The sequence below is a fragment of the Silene latifolia genome, chromosome 5, assembly GCF_048544455.1.
Source record: "Silene latifolia isolate original U9 population chromosome 5, ASM4854445v1, whole genome shotgun sequence".
Taxonomy (NCBI): Eukaryota; Viridiplantae; Streptophyta; class Magnoliopsida; order Caryophyllales; family Caryophyllaceae; genus Silene; species Silene latifolia.
Window position 1 is genome coordinate 69,554,880 of NC_133530.1, and position 21,408 is coordinate 69,576,287.

The 21,408-nt window shown below is 43.2% G+C and overlaps 2 protein-coding genes across 2 annotated transcripts; both read left to right on the plus strand.

Moving 5' to 3' along the window:
- Positions 1–967: 967 nt before the first annotated feature.
- LOC141655497 (uncharacterized) lies at positions 968–2,609 on the plus strand. Its single transcript, XM_074462574.1, has 3 exons — positions 968–1,548; positions 1,773–2,448; positions 2,502–2,609. Exons 1-3 carry the CDS (start codon positions 968–970, stop codon positions 2,607–2,609), a joined length of 1,365 nt encoding a protein of 454 aa, XP_074318675.1.
- A 211-nt stretch (positions 2,610–2,820) lies between these two features.
- LOC141655498 (uncharacterized) lies at positions 2,821–14,146 on the plus strand. Its single transcript, XM_074462575.1, has 9 exons — positions 2,821–3,366; positions 3,441–3,671; positions 3,914–3,920; positions 4,169–4,330; positions 4,474–4,549; positions 4,680–4,787; positions 12,711–13,382; positions 13,763–13,849; positions 13,987–14,146. The coding sequence occupies exons 1-9, from the start codon at positions 2,821–2,823 to the stop codon at positions 14,144–14,146; spliced, it is 2,049 nt and encodes a 682-aa protein (XP_074318676.1).
- Positions 14,147–21,408: the final 7,262 nt, after the last annotated feature.

Here is a 21,408-nt window from a genome sequence, read left to right on the forward strand (position 1 = left end):
CTCACAAGATCTAACCAGACCGTAGCCATGGCCGGAACCAGCCAGAATCTGTCCAGCAGCCAGAGCATGTCAGCCCTGTCCTCTGGAGCAGGACCTTCTCCTGCATCTGCAGGATCAGTGAGTGCGCCTCCAGCATCCAGCCAGACGGTCCCTGTCAGCATGTCACCCAGAACCATGCCTCTGCCTCTGCCTCTTAAGCCACCGCAGATACCTAAGGCAGCAAGCGTACCCAGTCAGCCCATATCCAGTAGGGAAAGCATCCCCAGCAGAGGTGAAGCTGCGTCCATGGCTCCGATCTAGGAGGGATCACGCGTAGAAGTTCTGAGAAGCAGAGGACCTCCATTACTTGACCCGATGCAGGTGATGATTCAGGGGATGGATACTCTGCGCCAGGCTGTTGAGGATCTGAGGAAGGACAACCAGAACCTGATCGCTCATATCGTAACAGCGGTCAGCCCAAACAAGCATCAACTCCTCAAGCCCTGAACCTGACCAGCGCTGGAGGATCAAGTCGACCAATTCCATCAGAACTAGTCATCAGGCTAGACCTTTCAGGAGTAGCACCCAGTGAACCCATTGGGCCCAGAGGATTGGGATGCTTGTTATTTGACAATCCACCCAGCCTGCAATAGACACCAGGTAATGCCTTGTTTAACACTCTGTCAGGATTTGACTTTCCACCCTTTTCAGGTACTCCCACACACCAGACATCAGGATGACAATCTGGACCTGTCATCAACACAGCAGTTCCATCATGCAGCCAGTTCACCAGTGGAGCCTGGGTCGGTGGTCTGCAACAGACACCAGGATGGCAGCCTGGATCTATAATCAGTACAACACCAATCACTAGCCATCCAGCATCTGGACAATTTTATGGAGGACATTGTTAGGAGGTACTCCCGCTGGTTCCTTCCCGCCTGTTTCTAACCCCCTTGCAGGAGTAGGTAGTTCACTGGAGCAGCAATACATGGAGCTGAGGGACCTGATGTACATGATACTAGGTGTAGCGCGTCTATTAAAGAAAGCAACACGAGATAGCTATGCGGATTCACCCTTCGTGGACGACATAGCCCTCGTTGGTGTTCCCAAAAGACGTGTACCACCAGCCATGACGCTCTATGACGGAACCACAGATCCACTTGATCACGTCAACCACTACAAGCAGAAAATAATGATGATCACCGCGACTGGATCCTTAAAGGAGGCTTGTATGTGCAAAGGATTTGGGTCGACCCTCTCTGGAGCAGCTCTGCAGTGGTTCGTTGGCCTACCTAATAAAAGCATAACCAGCTTCGCCGACTTGGTCAATGCATTCAATCAACGATTCGCGGCGAAAAAAGCCGAGAAGGGACAAATACCTCATCGGATAGTGCAAGGGTTTGAGGAATCTACTCGTGATTATTTGAACAGGTTCAACAAGGAGAAGGTGGCAATTCCGAGGTTCGATATAGCAACCGCTATACAAGCCTTCCGCCGGGGATTGCACCATGATTCAGATCTATACGAGAACCTGACCATGCATCCATGCACTACCTTTGAGGAAGTACAGTGAAAGGCGATTGCTGTCATAAGGCTGGAGGAGGACTTTGAACCCAGAAGATATACTTATGATTCAGACACAGTATCCAGAAAAGCCCCAGTAGAGAAGAGGAGCGAAAGATCTAAACCCTACAGCAGGAGCGTGACTAAATTTTCTGGAAGCTCGGAAGGAAAGGGCGATGCAGATCTGCTTCCGAAGGTAAGCGAGTACGGTTTCACCACTAATCTTGCAGGATTATTCAAAACCCTGAAGGAGCTGGGACGCAGAGTCAGGTGGCCCAAGCCTCCGTCAGAAGGATACTCCAGCAGCAGAAAGGATACTGGCAAAAGTGTGAGTTCCATGGCAGCAACACCCACGACACAGACGAATGCTATTCTCTCAGAAAGGAAGTCAAATATCATTATGATCAAGGAAATCTGGATCACCTCCTACCCAGAGGCACAACCAGAATGAACTCTACAGATCAGGTTCTGCCATCTCCTCTTCCACAATGCACTAGAACTGTGAATGTCATTACAGGTGGCTCGGAGCTATGCGGATTGACATACTCAGCAGCAAAGATGCATGCCAGCGAAGCAAAGGGAGATAGACCAGAGTATTCCTGCAGAGTCAATCGTCTGAACCTGCCAGCAGTCACCTTTGACAAAACAGATGCACAGCCTGCTCCAAAACAGCACCACGACGCCTTAATCATCACGCTCCCCATCGAAAATTGCAAGGTGAAAAAGATCATAGTGGATACCGGGAGCTCCGTCAATCTAATCATGCTAGAGACGCTCAAGGGTATAGGATTCGGTGAAAAGTATCTGAGAAAGAAGGCTATTCCCTTGGTTGGTTTCAGTGGTGAGACAAAGCACTCCTTAGGAGAGATTGTCATCTCAACCTACGTTGGAGGAGCTAACAAGCAGGTAAGGTACTTGGTTATTGATGGACCTTCTACTTTTAATGTGATCCTTGGCAGGCCCTGGATCCACGATATATAAGAAATACCTTCGACATACCACCAGTGTCTGAAGTTCCCAACACCTTGGGGTGTACAAGAGATACGTGGAGACCAGGAGGAGGCTAAGGATTGCTATAAAGTGGCACTGAAATCAATAGCTAGCCCGCCTGTATAGCAATTACAGAGCCAACGCATCCAGGACGAATACATTGAGCCCCCACAGGCAGAGCTAGACAAAGTAACCCTGGACGCGCTGCACCCAGAATGAACCGTGCTAATCGGATCAGAATGTACAGGTAACATTCGTGAAGAACTCGTTCGGTTATTGAGAACTAACATGGACTGTTTTCCTTGGTCACATAATGATATGATAGGGATAGATCCAAGTGTGATAACCCACAAGCTAAGTTATGATCCAAGCTATAAACCTGTGCAGCAGAAAAAAAGGAAGTTTGTTTCTGAAAGGAACCATGTTATAAACCAGAAAGTAGATAACCTGCTTGCTGCAGGAAAAATTCGAGAAGTAAAATATCCAGAGTGGTTATCCAACGTGGTGGTGGTCCCTAAGAAAAATGGCAAGTGGAGGGTCTGCGTCGATTTCATAGATTTAAATAAATCTTGCCCAAAAGATCCATTTCCACTACCACACATATATGCCATGGTGGATGCTACTGCAGGTCACGAGATGCTGACATTCCTGGAAGCCTGGAGCGGCTACAACCAGATAAAAATGCACCCTGGCGACCAGGAAAAGACGACATTCAGGTCCGAGCGAGGTATCTATTGCTATAACGCCATGCCTTTTGGACTTAAAAATGCTGGATCCACCTATCAGAGGCTGGTGAACATGATGTTTAACGAGAAAATAAGCCAAACTATGGAGGTATACATAGACGATATGGTCGTAAAATCAAAGCAGTCTTTACAACACCACCAGCACCTGGCAGATACTTTCAGCACCTTAAGAAAATACCAGATGAAGCTGAATCCGACAAAGTGTACCTTCGGGGTCTCCAGTGGAAAATTTCTGGGATACATGGTGACCCAGAGGGGGATAGAGGCCAACACCGAACAAATCAGAGCAATTCTGCAGCTGGAGTCACCTTAGAAACCAAAAGACGTCCAGCGTCTGACTGGAATAGTGGCAGCCGTAAACAGGTTCATATCCAGATCCTCCGACAGATGCAGGTTGTTTTACGACATACTCAGAAAAAGCCAAAGATTTGAGTGGACAGAGGAGCATGAGAAAACATTCCAAGAGTTAAAACACTATCTCAGCACCCCACCACTCCTATCAAAGCCAGAGCCATGAGAACCACTATTCATATATCTATCAGTCACAGAAGCAGCAGTAAGTGCAGTCCTAGTACGAGAGCATGGGGGATCACAGCATCCAGTATACTACATCAGTAAGTCTCTGCTTCCTGCAGAGACCAGGTACACATCGCTTGAAAAACTCGTCCTTGCACTCGTTACGGCATCCTATAAATTACGTCCCTATTTTAAGTCTCATACCATTTCTATAATAACTAATTACCTTCTTAAGACCGTCATGAGGAAACCAGAATTGTCAGGAAGGATGGCTAAATGGTCTGTGCACCTGAGCTGTTACGACTTGTAATTCGAACCTCGCACAACAATAAAGTCTCAGGCTCTGGCAAATTTTGTGTCTGACTTCTGCCCAGCGCTCCAGACCCTGGAAGAACAAGACATCCTGAACCTGGATGAAGATAAAGGAGAGCAGGTGTGGGAGCTGAATGTGGATGGAGCCTCCAACGCAAGAGGAGCAGAAGTAGGATTGGTCCTCAAATCACCCCAGGGAAATCTCATAGTCCAGGCGGTACGATGTGAATTCAAGGCCACAAACAACGAAGCAGAATACGAGGCCTTGATCCTGGATCTGAGGCTTGCTCTAGATCTGAAAATTAAACACCTCAAGGTTTATAGTGATTCCAAAGTAATAGTTAACCATGTTAATAATTCTATGAAGCCAGGGATTCCAGGATGATGGCGTACCTAGACGTACCAAAAGAGTTGACCCTCAGATTTGCTACGTTCAATATCAAGTAGATCCCCAGAGACTAGAATGCAGAAGCAGGCGCCCTAGCTACCCTGGGGGCAACATTCAAAGCAGGATCAATCTCCATAATACCAACTGTCCACGTGCTGGAACCGGCAACACTGATACCTGAACAGGAAACAGAAGTGTTCTGCAGCACTAGCGGTGAGGAAGAAACTCCAGATTGGAGGAAACTGTATCAGGACTGGCTGCAGAATGATATCCTACCAACAGATAAAAAGGAGGTAAGGAGCTTCAAAATGAAAGCATCCAGATTCACACTAATTGATGGTGTCTTATTCAGGAAATCCCTCGCGGGAACCTACCTCAGATACCTGGATCGGGAAGAATCTCATGCTGTTTTGCATGCTCTCCACAGTGGAGAATGTGGAAACCATGCAGGGGGCATGAGCCTATCCAACAAGGCACCGAGGCAGGGATAGTTCTGGCCCACAATGCGCAAAGATGCCGTGGAGTTCGCAAAAAAGGTGATACTTGCCAGAGGCACGCTCACGTCAGCCACCAACCATTAGAGCCTCTTCATCCGGTCATCTCGTCATGGCCCTTCATGAAGTGGGGAATGGACATCGTGGGACCATTGCCCAAGGAACCCGGTGTAACACCCCCTCATACCAAGGTACCTTACCAAGGACTACCCTAGCATGAAAGGCTGTTACCATCTCGGTTTTCCGAGGTTAGTATATCAAAGTTACAATTTCCAAACAACATTTATCAAAGTATAAAGAGTTAACGAATACATTATCTCAAACCAACTCAAAGTAAAAGTGTAAGAACTTCAATACAACTGAAATCATTGACGGCTAAACTCGTACGGCGGAAACTAGACTCGAAGCGATATCTCCCCATGTCTGTCCCATAACTAAACATCTGCATTACCTGTCATATCTGCTCACCATCCCCGAATGGATCACCGCAGGTTTTACAAAACAACAACACGGGGTCAGTTACCGCATAATTCAAATAAGACAAACAAGTAATGTAACCTAACATCATCCTCCATCACCGGTCTCCCGATTTCACACATTAACCGACTACACACCGAAGTGTGTAGCCAGCCCCGCCATTACCCATCGCAACAGGTAATCCTCGCCGCCAGTGGGTGACCGCAGCCCATCCCCACCTAGTCCAGCTCATCAACGAGCGACTAACAATCCCTGTCCCTTAATGTGCACATCCCCTCCCGTGACGGGTTCCACGGAGGGCGAACTAGGGTGTGAAGCCACTCCCGCAAGTGACTCCACCACAATCACACATACCACAGCATCACAGCTGTCACAACACCACTTCCGTCACAACACAAGCACATCACCATCTTCACCACAACACCAACACTTCGATGATCAGCAGACAACAATCATACACAACACAATAAATATCTCAAATCAATTACACAAGAACTGAGTAGGGAAACCCTACCTTTTCGCAATCCGCTTATGCTGCAATCAACCATACAAATGCATAACGAATATCACATTGTCACCTACAACAATAATCACATAATACAATTACACTTTGCACAATCCCATTTTCCCCAATTCCATATATACATTAACCCCAAAAGAATACAAATGACAAGGGAATGAAACTTACCAACAGAAGAATAAGAAACTACACGCAAGGATCACGACGATTTGCACACACAACGAGATTAGAGGATGATTAGGGAGTGATTAGGGAGAGATCGTAGAAATGATAAAGCTTTCAAATGATATCAGAAACTGACGCGGAAATATAAAATACCCTAAACATTCTCTAATCAAACCGTCGAAATAACACTCCGCCAAACCGGACACTCGGTCGAGTAAGTGAATACTCGGCCGAGTGTCCCATACTCGGTCGAGTGTTCACTTTACTCGGCCGAGTGTTCCTCGCCAGAACCAAAACAACACACAACCTCAGCACTACTCGGCCGAGTAGGCTCTACTCGGTCGAGTAGTCACCAAGGAAAATCCGTAGTGTTACAATCTTCCCCCCTTAAAAAGAACTTCGTCCCGAAGTTCACACTCTACTATACAACAAAGCACAACACTACGCCACAAGACTATACCAACCACATATAACAACACCAAGGAACTATACAAGTCACCACGAAAATCATTACCCCGACTCAAAGCAAACATCGGACAAAACAAAACACGACCGCGAAGTTCCAACCCAACCTATAAAACATGGACACTTAACACCAACTCCACAAACAACATGGCTCACGATATCGTCTCAACTATAGCATAGGCTTCCAATACTGACTCCATAACCTTACCCCAATAACCACGATATAATGTTGCCAACCTTGTCTCACGTCCATAACACTCAATAGCACTCAATACCAAGACAATCCACAACAGAAGATTAACCATCAAAACGGAATGTTACATTCTACCACTCTAAAAAGGAACTTCGTCCTCGAAGTTTACTCACACTCATCAACATCATCATACCGCTGCCAAAACTCTCGAACTCATAAATATCATCATCCACTTTTATCAACACTATCGAAAAAATTCCAACACTCCTAAACATCGAACTACTACAAGCACAGCCATGGCCTTTTAACACTATCAAACACTATATGTACCCATCCATTCTTATGCTACACCAACACTCTACGTCCAATAATATTACGACATAAGCAACCCTCAAACGCTCTTTGCCGCATCCTACTCCTCTTAAGACACATGTTACGTCCTCGTAACTCACTAATACTAGATCCTTAGCTATACCTCTCATTATCTTCATCACCACCACATGTGAAAGATACCCGCATATAATCTAAACACTTACTATTCCTATATCCAAGGCTCTCTTACTTAAACAGTTCTCATACCTCAACTCATTCTGCACTCCATCTAACCAATACTACACAATACTGATCATAACAAACACTCTAACTCTTCCACATTGCCGCAACACGACATACCTCTCTATATAAACTATATAAAACTCTTATTGCCAAAAGCATAACTCACGATCCACACTTGTTACGTACACTCACACTAGATCCTCAAGTTCTTTCCTTCATTACCGTAAAACTCATACATAACTTAACATGACACTAATTCCCCAACACCCTACACTCACTGTCTCAACAAAGGATTATGAACCAACTGCATCTTTCAGGTCATTACCACACATGTTTTACGAATCACTTGCCATTACCATGTCTACTAAAGCCTTATCTGGAACAAGATCAAAATTAATGTAACAACCTCTCACCACCGTGTCCCGTCAACCGAATATCACTATACCATGACAACAACGAAAACATATACAACTCCATTTCATATCATACTCTACCCCTTATTCCCAAACTTAACCTGGTAAAGAAAACATCAATAAACAAGACAATTGTCTATCTGCACAAACTGAAACTCGCAGGAAGCAACATCAAACAAAACAACAATCTATGTATAACCGGATATATCTTTGTCGAAACTCGAATCATAACCATCCCGCCTACTCCACCACAACCGGTAACGGCATCGCAACACCGCCACCAACAGCCGCACCGCAGTGCGAAGATGCCCGCATCACAACATGAAGTACCATGCTCGGATCACCACTCGAGGCACAACAACCACATCGATAAACATCACAATCACATATAATTCCCATAAACACTAACTCAGTATGACATTTCGAACAGGAAAACTCATTCAAAACCGTTTTACTAGATTATAACACAACATATTATACGGAATAAACTGACAAGAATCTCATGAACATCATTCTTACCATTTCACGGAATAAACGTGTATCATCAATACACACACAATTTTAACTATCCAAGCCAGGTCAATCAAACTATTACCTTTTGAACCTCATTCCATTAGTATACCGTACCCAACATAAATTACAAAACATTCATATAACAACTTTATAATTATCACACCCTACCACTTCTTGTGAGGTCAGAACCTCACACAAACATTTACACATATCATAGACCCGTAATCACATCCAACTAGTCAATCCCGATCACGTAAGTTACCACTTGACAATGAATATCTCTTATCCTGACTTAACCCGTGCCCTTCCTAACATATCTTCTCTTACACACAATTATCACCCCTCCCAAAATGTAGCCATAACATCGCACCAACTTCCAAATGAACACCTCGTATATCCACATCTTATAGTTCCTCACAACCAAACATACTAACTACCTCCACAAAATCAACCTCATTAGAACAACTAACTTCCCCAAAGTAATATCATCCTCAGCCACTAGTGACACTACTATGACACCAACATCCTTCATGTGACTACTCTCTTACTATCACTTCTTAATATAACAATCTGTTTCCTCTCTTTGGTTATCATCCCAAATACGAACATCTAATCCATCAACAAGATTTACCTCAACACTATTCCCAATTCTATCCTTTATCATATCGTTACCTAACTCTCCACCAAAATCTCAGATCGTGCAAACACTCTACAAGCTCCTTATTCCCTTAATACCTCGAAACTCACGGCTAACATGTCGTCCTACTCTCTTATATAATCATTAACTCACACCCTCTAGTGAGACTATCGTACATCTCCATAATTTCTTACCTTCATGCTCCTTAACTCCTACTCAACATTCTCTCAACTTACTTCCATCCTTATTTCCCCCTTTTTACTCAATAATACCAATTAATAATTCATCTCCTTTCTCTTCCTACCTAACTCTTTACTAATTTATTTATTTTTCCATAGCTCCACAACTCTAATTCCCTTAATTCATATCAATATCTTATCATTCTTCTTATCATTTATCCTCTCTTATCTTGCTTCACACTCACCCTTGTCACCATCAAGTCCACGCACTAACAGTTACTCTTCAATTAGTCGTATCTCCCTTTCGCATCTCTAGAAACCAAAATTCACTTCATACCGTTTGTCCAAAGAATTACACACTAGGCTCACCCCTTGATATTCCAACTTCCCAAACTTAGCCACTATCTACAAATTCATTACATACCCCTCTTCTCTATCCCTCTACAACATCCTTTCATTTCATATATCCTTACGCAACACAACGCTAACCGTCTCCCTCCATAACTCCTTACACATCCCAATATGCCACTAATCGTATCCCTAATATCAATCTTTCATTCTCACGTTTCTTTAAACTTACATCACTTTTGCCCATATATATACTTACTTTTATATTACACAACACACAACTATATCACTCGCCATATCTCACAAAACATGCTATTTACCTCGACTAGCTCATCATCCTTCCCTTTCCTTTTTTCCACTATTTCTCACAACCACATTAACACATGTCTTCCTTATCCAACACTTATCTCTCATAACCCGGCATTCTCCCTATCATAACATTTGGTAACTTACGTATCATGACCGTCGCATATAAAAGAATACTTTAAGACCCAAAACATACATGTATACATACCTTACGACTCAAAACAATGTAAAAACATAGCCACCGACTCAAAACAAAAGTAAGAACATAGCCACCGACTCAAAGTGGCCGCCCAACGAGGTACTCGGTCGAGTACATAACCTACTAGGTCGAGTACAAGGTACTCGGTCGAGTAACTATATTACTCGGTCGAGTTTTCGACTCCAGAAGCAAACTCAATTGTCGCAGAAGGATTACTCGGTCGAGTATTGGGAACACTCGGCCGAGTAGACCTTACTCGGTCGAGTATGAGACTACTCGGCCGAGTTCACGACTCAGACGCGAAACAGTATTATCACAGAGAGATTACTCGGCCGAATATGGAATACTCGGTCGAGTATAAAAGACACTCGGCCGAGTAGGGACTACTCGGTCGAGTATAGGCGCAGTTCTCAGCACCGTCCAGTTTTTGTAAAACAGTCATATCTCACTCGTTACTTGGTCATTCTGGACGTGTGACCTATCGTTAGAATCGTAAGAGGACAAGCTATCACCTCAACTTGGAATCACAGCAATATCATTTCTCGAACTTGACTTATAACAGTTTTAAGACAACCCTTCCGTAACGGTATTCAGATAAATCAAGCTTTCTAATGCCAAAACAACTTGAACATGCATACGGCAACAAAAATAACTTAATACTTCTAAATACCAGTACATGGATGAACTTTTATCATTCTCACATGAAAATTAAACACGACATTTAGGTATATAGACGCTTGACCTTAATCACATGCTTATACCAACAAATAAAACACTATCATTATCATGATCATATACACATGTACCACTACCCTTTTGAAAGCCACGTATTAAACAGGTAACATGCCCAACATATTTCATGTTCAAGATATATCGTATACGAATTCACAATTCACCTTTCATAATTTACCATGTTCCAACACTTAACATGCCAACATATTCCATGCTCAAAGTTTCAACATAGACAAATCGTCGATACATCTTTCAACAACTATCACATTCCACTTCTTTCATCATTTAATCCAACCATGCACAAGATTCAAACTATAGATATCAAACACACATAACTCAAACATATAACAGTTTCCCCCCCATGTGACCGGCTTGAGATCGTAAGGGCCTTAGTGCGACTCCGGGACGTCTCCCAAGTCTTTGCGGTAGCTCCAAACAACTCTCCCCGGGTTCATTTTATTTAGACTCCCTAAGTTCATTGAGTTCATTAGTTTTAGGTTCCGGAATCGTCGGCTCTGATACCACTTTGTAACACCCCCTCATACCAAGGTACCTTACCAAGGACTACCCTAGCATGAAAGGCTGTTACCATCTCGGTTTTCCGAGGTTAGTATATCAAAGTTACAATTTCCAAACAACATTTATCAAAGTATAAAGAGTTAACGAATACATTATCTCAAACCAACTCAAAGTAAAAGTGTAAGAACTTCAATACAACTGAAATCATTGACGGCTAAACTCGTACGGCGGAAACTAGACTCGAAGCGATATCTCCCCATGTCTGTCCCATAACTAAACATCTGCATTACCTGTCATATCTGCTCACCATCCCCGAATGGATCACCGCAGGTTTTACAAAACAACAACACGGGGTCGATTCGCATAATTCAAATAAGACAAACAAATAATGTAACCGGCTGATCATCCTCCATCACCGGTCTCCTGATTTCACACATTAACCGACTACACACCGAAGTGTGTAGCCCCGCCAGATTACCCATCGCAACAGTAATCCTCGCCGCCATGGGTGACCGCACCCATCCCCACCTAGTCCAGCTCATCAACGAGCGACTAACAATCCCTGTCCCTTAATGTGCACATCCCCTCCCGTGACGGGTTCCACGGAGGGCGAACTAGGGTGTGAAGCCACTCCCGCAAGTGACTCCACCACAATCACACATACCACAAAGATCACAAAATTTGTCACACAACACCACTTCCGTCACAACACAAGCACATCACCATCTTCACCACAACACCAACACTTCGATGATCGTGGACAACAATCATACACAACACAATAAATATCTCAAATCAATTACACAAGAACCGAGTAGGAAACCCTACCTTTTCGCAATCCGCTTATCTTTGCAATCAACCATACAAATGCATAACGAATATCACATTGTCACCTACAACAATAATCACATAATACAATTACACTTTGCACAATCCCATTTTCCCCAATTCCATATATACATTAACCCCAAAAGAATACAAATGACAAGGGAATGAAACTTACCAACAGAAGAATAAGAAACTACACGCAAGGATCACGACGATTTGCACACACAACGAGATTAGAGGATGATTAGGGAGTGATTAGGGAGAGATCGTAGAAATGATAAAGCTTTCAAATGATATCAGAAACTGACGCGGAAATATAAAATACCCTAAACATTCTCTAATCAAACCGTCGAAATAACACTCCGCCAAACCGGACACTCGGTCGAGTAAGTGAATACTCGGCCGAGTGTCCCATACTCGGTCGAGTGTTCACTTTACTCGGCCGAGTGTTCCTCGGCAGAACCAAAACAACACACAACCTCAGCACTACTCGGCCGAGTAGGCTCTACTCGGTCGAGTAGTCACCAAGGAAAATCCGTAGTGTTACACCCGGAAACAAAGTCTATATGCTCGCCATGACAGACTACTTCTCTAAATGGATAGAAGCAGAATCATCCTCCCAGGTTACAGAAACCCAGGTTATATCTTTCATTAAACGCAATATCATATGCAGGTTTGACATTCCATCTGAGATTATATGTGATAATGTATCTCAATTTATTGGAAATAAGACAGAAGCTTTTTGTGCTAGGTGGAATATCTTACTGCAGAAGTCTACTCCCAGGAACCCCCAGTCCAACGAACAAGCTGAATCCAGCAATAAGATTATTGTGGAAAACCTAAAAAAGAAGCTGGAGGAGAGAGGGGGCAAGTGGGCAGAAGAACTGCCTCTGGTTCTCTGGGCTGACAGAACCACACCTAAGGTTGCAACAGGGCAAACACCTTTCAGCCTGGTGTTCGGAGCAGAATCAGTCATTCCATCCGAGGTTAGGGTCCCAACCCACAGGTACGGATGTATAATAGAAGATCGAAACCAGGTGGAAATGGCAAGCAACCTAGACACGATAGACGAGCTCAGAACCAGTGCTCAAATTAGGATGGCGTCATACCGACAAACGGTGGCCAGGAGCTATAATAAGAATGTAAAGGTAAGAACCCTGCAAGTGGGAGATCTGGTAATGAGGAAAGTCCTCCAGAATACCAAGAACCGGGAAGCAGGAAAATTCGCCTACAACTTGGAGGGGCCATACCAAGTAGAGAGCATAGTTGGAAACGGAGCATACCGACTCATGACTATGGAAGGACAAATGGTTCCCAGATCCTGGAACATCATCCACTTGAAAAAGTATTTCACCTAAGCGACCACTATGGTCAACAACCGGGTACTCAGTCTACCAGATGCAACTCCGCCAGGTTCAGATTTTGCCTTAAATATTCTTTGGCTCTGAAAATCTGATTTACCTCCAACATTTACTCACATATATTTTCTTGTATATTTTTACCTTCAACATTCCCTAACTTCCTGCTGTTTTATTGGATCATTGAAGCCCCTTATATTCCAAGAAGAGATAAGGGGCTCATTATATAAGGGGCTTCAATGATCCAATAAAACAGCAGGAAGTTAGGGGTTATCTTTTTAAGAATAAAATTAAAGTGTTTGGGCTTTTGGAGACTAGGGTAAAAATTAATAATTCTGCTGCTATTATTAGAACTTTTCCTACTTAGGTCTGCTCCACCATTTGGGTATGTTTCTGCTTCTGAAAATGCTTCTGTTTCTGGATATACTCCGGCATCTCGTTCTTCTGCTGCTGAGTTTCCCTAGAGCTTTTGGCAAGTCCAGATTCTCGAGAGATTTAAGTTTCTATGATGCTGAGGGTCGCACTTCTGATGCTGAGATTCGCCTCTCACAGGCTCTGGATACTGAAGCTTCTCTAGCCTTTGAGGTGCAGGTCTTTGGAATCGGAAGAAAGAGAAAAAGGCTGGGCTGCAGAACTTTCGAGGGTCCAACTCGGAAGTGCTTTGTCTGGTCTGGAGGGGGAAGGTACTCCTGCTGACACACCAGATTCTGAAGAAGAAGTGAATTCTGCTGCTCCAGACTGCTGCTTCTGAGATTGTGGAGCAAATTGACCTGGAGTAGTGGTAGTTTCCTGCAACTGAAACTTATTTTGCTTAGTTAGTATTTTGCCCAGTGTGGCATATTATTTTGTTTAGTTTTTGATAAACAATTCGATGTAATTTAGTCTGGTTTAGAGGACCAGATGTATTTTGTCATTCTGACGAACTTTTATGCATTACGCCTAAAAGCAACATTTATGCTTTTAGGAATACTTTGTGTCGTACCGTTTCTTGTGTACTTTGATTTGTGCATGCACTTTTTACGCTGTATATATGTTTGGCCATCGCTGTTTGATTGCTGGCTATGGGATCTAGTTCGCCCACTCGTTCAGAGAAGCCAGGCTTGCGCGGGAGACTGGTTTTCCCTGTTGTACGTGCTTAGCCACGGACACACGCCTTCTATAGTAAATGCAAGTTCCACCAGATTAGTTTGCACTTTATTCAATTAGCCATTTATTTGAAAGAGCATTTTAAATAAACATAATTTTTATACTAATTTCGTGAAAGACAATTCATATAAGTTTCAATGATCCAATAGGCGCAACAAACACTGCGTTTTCTCCTGAGCTCGTTCGTGCCTGAGTAAAACAGAACTCAGCGTGAGTTCTATTTCATTTAAACCAAACTTTTCTTCCTCTTCTTCCTCTCGGCAAAACCCGCACAATCAACCAAATTTCACAAAAACTTGATCAAAATCCGCCACAAATCATAAAAAATCCAGGTATGTATCTCGTTTTTAGTTTAAATTGCATTTGTAGCTTGAATTGGATAGAAAATTAGGGTTTTATGCCCAAAATAGTCGAAAATTTGGGGGTTCCGTCCCAAATGAATTTGCCCCTTGAAATTGACATTAGAAATGCATAATTGAACATGCTAGGAGCATAACCATGCATTCATTTCGAGTTTTCGTTAAATTTTGATTAAATGAGACCAAAATGAGACGATCTTTGCTAAACCGCTTTAGAGGGCTCGAAAATGGCCTTATAGTAGTTGATTTTTGATAAAGCTTGATGTTTTGGAACCCTTGGATAATGGATAAACTTGCTATCATGTCAGAATTTTGGTTTGTGATGGGTCTTCCGGGACACTTTTTGTATGGATTTTGTCCATAGTAGCAAAATGCTGTCGAACTTTCGGCTCGTAGCCATGACTAAGCTTGGTTTAGATATGTAGGAACGTAATTTTATCACTTTTGTTGACTCGTTTGATGGTAGTGAAAGAAATGGCTCTAAGAGATGGCTTAAAACGACCTCTAAATGCTTTGATTTTCTTTCTTTTGCAGAGGACGTACCTTCTACCTCGGGGCGAGACCCTATGGAGGTGGATATCGTTCCCCTTACGACCATGGTGGTTCACATGGAGGAAATGGAGGAAGAGGAAGAGGCGGCCAAGAGGGTCAATGTGAGAAGGAGGGGGCGTCAGCTTGTGGTTGCGCCTCAGTGGGCTGATAAATGGGATGGCCGACATCTCATTTGGGCAGTAGATAGTCACTTGTCATTCCGTGCGGTATGAAGCATGGTGAGATTTTGATCTTGTCTTGTATCGTATAAAGACTTTCTTTATATTATCAACTTTACTTAGTTTTAGAAGCCAATAAAATTTTGAAAATGTCGGGGGTCGGGAATATGATGTCATTTTCCGGGTACACGACCATGATGGAAGCCTATGAGAATATGTCGGAGGAGTAGAAGGCGATCATCAAGCGTTGGGCCTTAGGATCTTTGGTGAGGGGCTAGCGAGAGATCAAGGGGAAGAAGATTCGGGCCAACATGTGCCTGATTCGAGCCTTCCTAGATCGCTTTTGGGATACGACCTCTGTAACACCCCGGTTTATAAAAGAAGTCCTCGTCAAGACATTCTCTAATAAAACGGACTGTTACCATCTCGGTTTCCCGAGGTAGTGAATAACAAATTAAACTCCAAGGCAATTTATATAATATTTTAACTTAATTATTACAAATCCTCTTTTCAACTCAAATTACAAGAACTGACATAAATAAAAGTGAAAGTCTTCTAGGTGATGATCTAGCTACTAAGTCGTTTGATCCAGTGTCTCACGCCCATCAAGCTCCCGTCCTATCTCTTAAACCTGTCAAGTCTGCTCCCCATAAAACGGTTCATCACAGGTGTTCACGAATACACAGGGTCAACCACGAGGTTGAGTAGGGAAAACGATAAACAATAAAATATGATATGCATGATACTCCGTCACCTCCATCTCCATCTCAACTCATCACACACATCTCATACCCCGAAACGCCCAGCCATACCGATCCCCGGTAGACTATATATCGACCGAAGCCGATCCGCACCAATCAACAATGAGGACACCAGGGCAAGTCCTGCAGAACCCGCCTGGGCCTTATCACAACATCACATCGTATCTCAACATCGTCACTCCTACACCATCCTCCAACTCCAATGCATATGAATGCTCAAAAGAAATTGATGCAACATAATATATATATAAATAAATGAACTGATGAATCATAAAAATCATGCCAGTTACCCGATATCGTGATATCATACTCAATACGATCAAATCAGTCAATCACCTTTCCGAATATAAATGATAACGTAAATCAACAACCAGGAATCCAGTCAACACAATTCAACAACGATAATAGAGTAAGTGTATTTCCCTACCTCAAAGAGCCAGCAATTCCAATTAAGCAGTTTAAGCAGTCCAGAAAACAAAGCAATGCATTTGATTATCGACCCTTCACGAATCCGTCACCTAAAACAATTATGATATTTATAATTACTAACTACTAAATATAGAAATCTCCCAAAATAGAAACTTTCCATATAGTAACTTTCCACTTTAACCAGTCCACTTAATCCATCTCTAATTATTTTAATCAACTCGGGAATTAAATTAAATAAATTATTTAATTGACTCGGGAATAATTTATTCAAATGACTCGGGAATTAAATTAAATAACTAATGTGATAATAAAATATTAAACGAATTAAACGTTTTAAGAAAGCCCGAATCAAACATAAAACAATTCAACAACCCGACTTAAAACCCGTCTTTAATCATTTTAATTAAATAACTCGGAATTAAATTAATTAATTAAGCATGTGACCCATTATCGAAATATAACGATTAACTATCACGAAACCCGTTTCAAAACTAAAAACAACGCGTCACCTACACCACCCCCTTCACACGCACTCACCCGCCACCACAGGCCATTGTGAGGCCGTGTCAACCACCACCCCAACACCACACTCGACCCAGCCACCGGCGACCACCCCCACTAGGGTCGACCCGTCGCACGGCGAGTCCAACCATGGCCGCCATTTGGCCTGGTTCACCACCACGGCTCACCAAACACCCCCTGTTTTTCCTTTACCACCACCGCAACTAACCTCTACCCCCTGCCCAAACAACCACCATTCTACTCGCCGCCAACCCACGCACACAGGACACCACAAAGACCACCGTTTCGACCTCCCCTAGTCCACGGTGGTGCCACCCAAACCTTACCCCTCTAAACTCGCCTGAAAACCCGTATTATAACCCATTTGACCACCCCTGTCGTTGCCGCCTTTCATAGCCACCATTACCACCCAAAACCACCCTAACCACCACCAAAACACTCGCCCCTTACCACCCATTACCAATACCCTGCTAACAACCACCACCAACAACTCCCTAAGCCACGAAACAAAACCCAAAACCTCGACAGAAAATGCGAAAACAGAGGAAGGGTGGTTGAATGCTTACCTTTACCGCCACCAAAACAGCCACCAGGGCCACCCTAGGTCGTCGACAACCGCCCTTTGGCCTTCCTTGCTGCGCCGTCACCACCCACTCTCTCTCTCTCTCTCTCTCTCTCTCGTTTTGCGTGAAAGGCTGAGATTTCGGCTGGTGAAGTGAGGGAGGCGGGTTGAGGGAATCTGAGAGGAGGGAGGCGGGTTGAGGTACTATTAGGGTTAGGTTTAGGGTTAGGGTTAGGGTTTAAATGGGCTTAGGGTTAAACGGGCCGAATGGGAGCAGTTAATGGGCCACTCAATGGTTCAGCTCACATTTCGACTTCCATATAAACCCGTCACAATTAACTCACGATAGCTTAACGTAATTATCGACTAACATTTAACCCGACATAATTAGTAATATAAATTGTATAATAATTAATATATACTAATATCCATTTAATTTATTATATAAAAATACGGGGTATTACAGTCTTCACCCCTTAAAATGAACTTCGTCCCGAAGTTCGCTCCCGTACTCAAACCTCAAAATGGTATTGTATATCGTACCTACGGAAGTCACGCATTTCTAGCACGGTTAACACCCATGTTCTGTAACACCCCGGTTTATAAAAGAAGTCCTCGTCAAGACATTCTCTAATAAAACGGACTGTTACCATCTCGGTTTCCCAAGGTAGTGAATAACAAATTAAACTCCAAGGCAATTTATATAATATTTTAACTTAATTATTACAAATCCTCTTTTCAACTCAAATTACAAGAACTGACATAAATAAAAGTGAAAGTCTTCTAGGTGATGATCTAGCTACTAAGTCGTTTGATCCAGTGTCTCACGCCCATCAAGCTCCCGTCCTATCTCTTAAACCTGTCAAGTCTGCTCCCCATAAAACGGTTCATCACAGGTGTTCACGAATACACAGGGTCAACCACGAGGTTGAGTAGGGAAAACGATAAACAATAAAATATGATATGCATGATACTCCGTCACCTCCATCTCCATCTCAACTCATCACACACATCTCATACCCCAAACGCCCACCATACCGATCCCAGAGACTATATATCGATCAAAGCCGATCTGCCACTCAATACCGAGGACACCAGGCAAGTCTGCAGAACCCGCCCGGGCCTTATCACAACATCACATCGTATCTCAACATCGTCACTCCTACACCATCCTCCAACTCCAATGCATATGAATGCTCAAAAGAAATTGATGCAACATAATATATATATAAATAAATGAATCGATGAATCATAAAAATCATGCGCACCCGATGTCGTGATATCATACTCAATACGATCAAATCAGTCAATCACCTTTCCGAATATAAATGATAACGTAAATCAACAACCAGGAATCCAGTCAACACAATTCAACAACGATAATAGAGTAAGTGTATTTCCCTACCTCAAAGAGCCAGCAATTCCAATTAAGCAGTTTAAGCAGTCCAGAAAACAAAGCAATGCATTTGATTATCGACTCTTCACGAATCCGTCACCTAAAACAATTATGATATTTATAATTACTAACTACTAAATATAGAAATCTCCCCAAAATAGAAACTTTCCCGATATAGTAACTTTCCACTTTAACCAGTCCCGACTCAGAATCCATCTCTAATTATTTTAATCAACTCGGGAATTAAATTAAATAAATTATTTAATTGACTCGGAAATAATTTATTCAAATGACTCGGGAATTAAATTAAATAACTAATGTGATAATAAAATATTAAACGAATTAAACGTTTTAAGAAAGCCCGAATCAAACATAAAACAATTCAACAACCCGACTTAAAACCCGTCTTTAATCATTTTAATTAAATAACTCGGAATTAAATTAATTAATTAAGCATGTGACCCATTATCGAAATATAACGATTAACTATCACGAAACCCGTTTCAAAACTAAAAACAACGCGTCACCTACACCACCCCCTTCACACGCACTCACCCGCCACCACAGGCCACCGTGAGGCCGTGTCAACCACCAGCCCCAACACCCACTCTGACCCAGCCACCGGCGACCACCCCCACTAGGGTCGACCGTCCGTCGCCGAGTCCAACCATGGCCGCCATTTGGCCTGGTTCACCACTACGGCTCACCAAACACCCCCTGTTTTTCCTTTACCACCACCGCAACTAACCACTACCCCCTGCCCAAACAACCACCATTCTACTCGCCGCCAACCCACGCACACAGACACCACAACACCACCGTTTCGACCTCCCCCTAGTCCACGGTGGTGCCACCCAAACCTTACCCCTCTAAACTCGCCTGAAAACCCGTATTATAACCCATTTGACCACCCCTGTCGTTGCCGCCTTTCACAGCCACCATTACCACCCAAAACCACCCTAACCACCACCAAAACACTCGCCCCTTACCACCCATTACCAATACCCTGCTAACAACCACCACCAACAACTCCCTAAGCCACGAAACAAAACCCAAAACCTCGACGTAAAATGCGAAAACAGAGGAAGGGTGGTTGAATGCTTACCTTTACCGCCACCAAAACAAATGGCACCAGGGCCACCCTAGGTCGTCGACAACCGCCCTTTGGCCTTCCTTGTCTGCGCCACCACCCACTCTCTCTCTCTCTCTCTCTCTCTCGTTTTGCGTGAAAGGCTGAGATTTCGGCTGGTGAAGTGAGGGAGGCGGGTTGAGGGAATCTGAGAGGAGGGAGGCGGGTTGAGGTACTATTAGGGTTAGGTTTAGGGTTAGGGTTAGGGTTTAAATGGGCTTAGGGTTAAATGGGCTGAACAGTTAATGGGCCAGCTCAATGGTTCAGCTCACATTTCGACTTCCATATAAACCCGTCACAATTAACTCACGATAGCTTAACGTAATTATCGACTAACATTTAACCCGACATAATTAGTAATATAAATTGTATAATAATTAATATATACTAATATCCATTTAATTTATTATATAAAAATACGGGGTATTACAGTCTTCACCCCTTAAAATGAACTTCGTCCCGAAGTTCGCTCCCGTACTCAAACCTCAAAATGGTATTGTATATCGTACCTACGGAAGTCACGCATTTCTAGCACGGTTAACACCCATGTTCTGTAACACCCCGGTTTATAAAAGAAGTCCTCGTCAAGACATTCTCTAATAAAACGGACTGTTACCATCTCGGTTTCCCGAGGTAGTGAATAACAAATTAAACTCCAAGGCAATTTATATAATATTTTAACTTAATTATTACAAATCCTCTTTTCAACTCAAATTACAAGAACTGACATAAATAAAAGTGAAAGTCTTCTAGGTGATGATCTAGCTACTAAGTCGTTTGATCCAGTGTCTCACGCCCATCAAGCTCCCGTCCTATCTCTTAAACCTGTCAAGTCTGCTCCCCATAAAACGGTTCATCACAGGTGTTCACGAATACACAGGGTCAACCACGAGGTTGAGTAGGGAAAACGATAAACAATAAAATATGATATGCATGATACTCCGTCACCTCCATCTCCATCTCAACTCATCACACACATCTCATACCCCGAAACGCCCA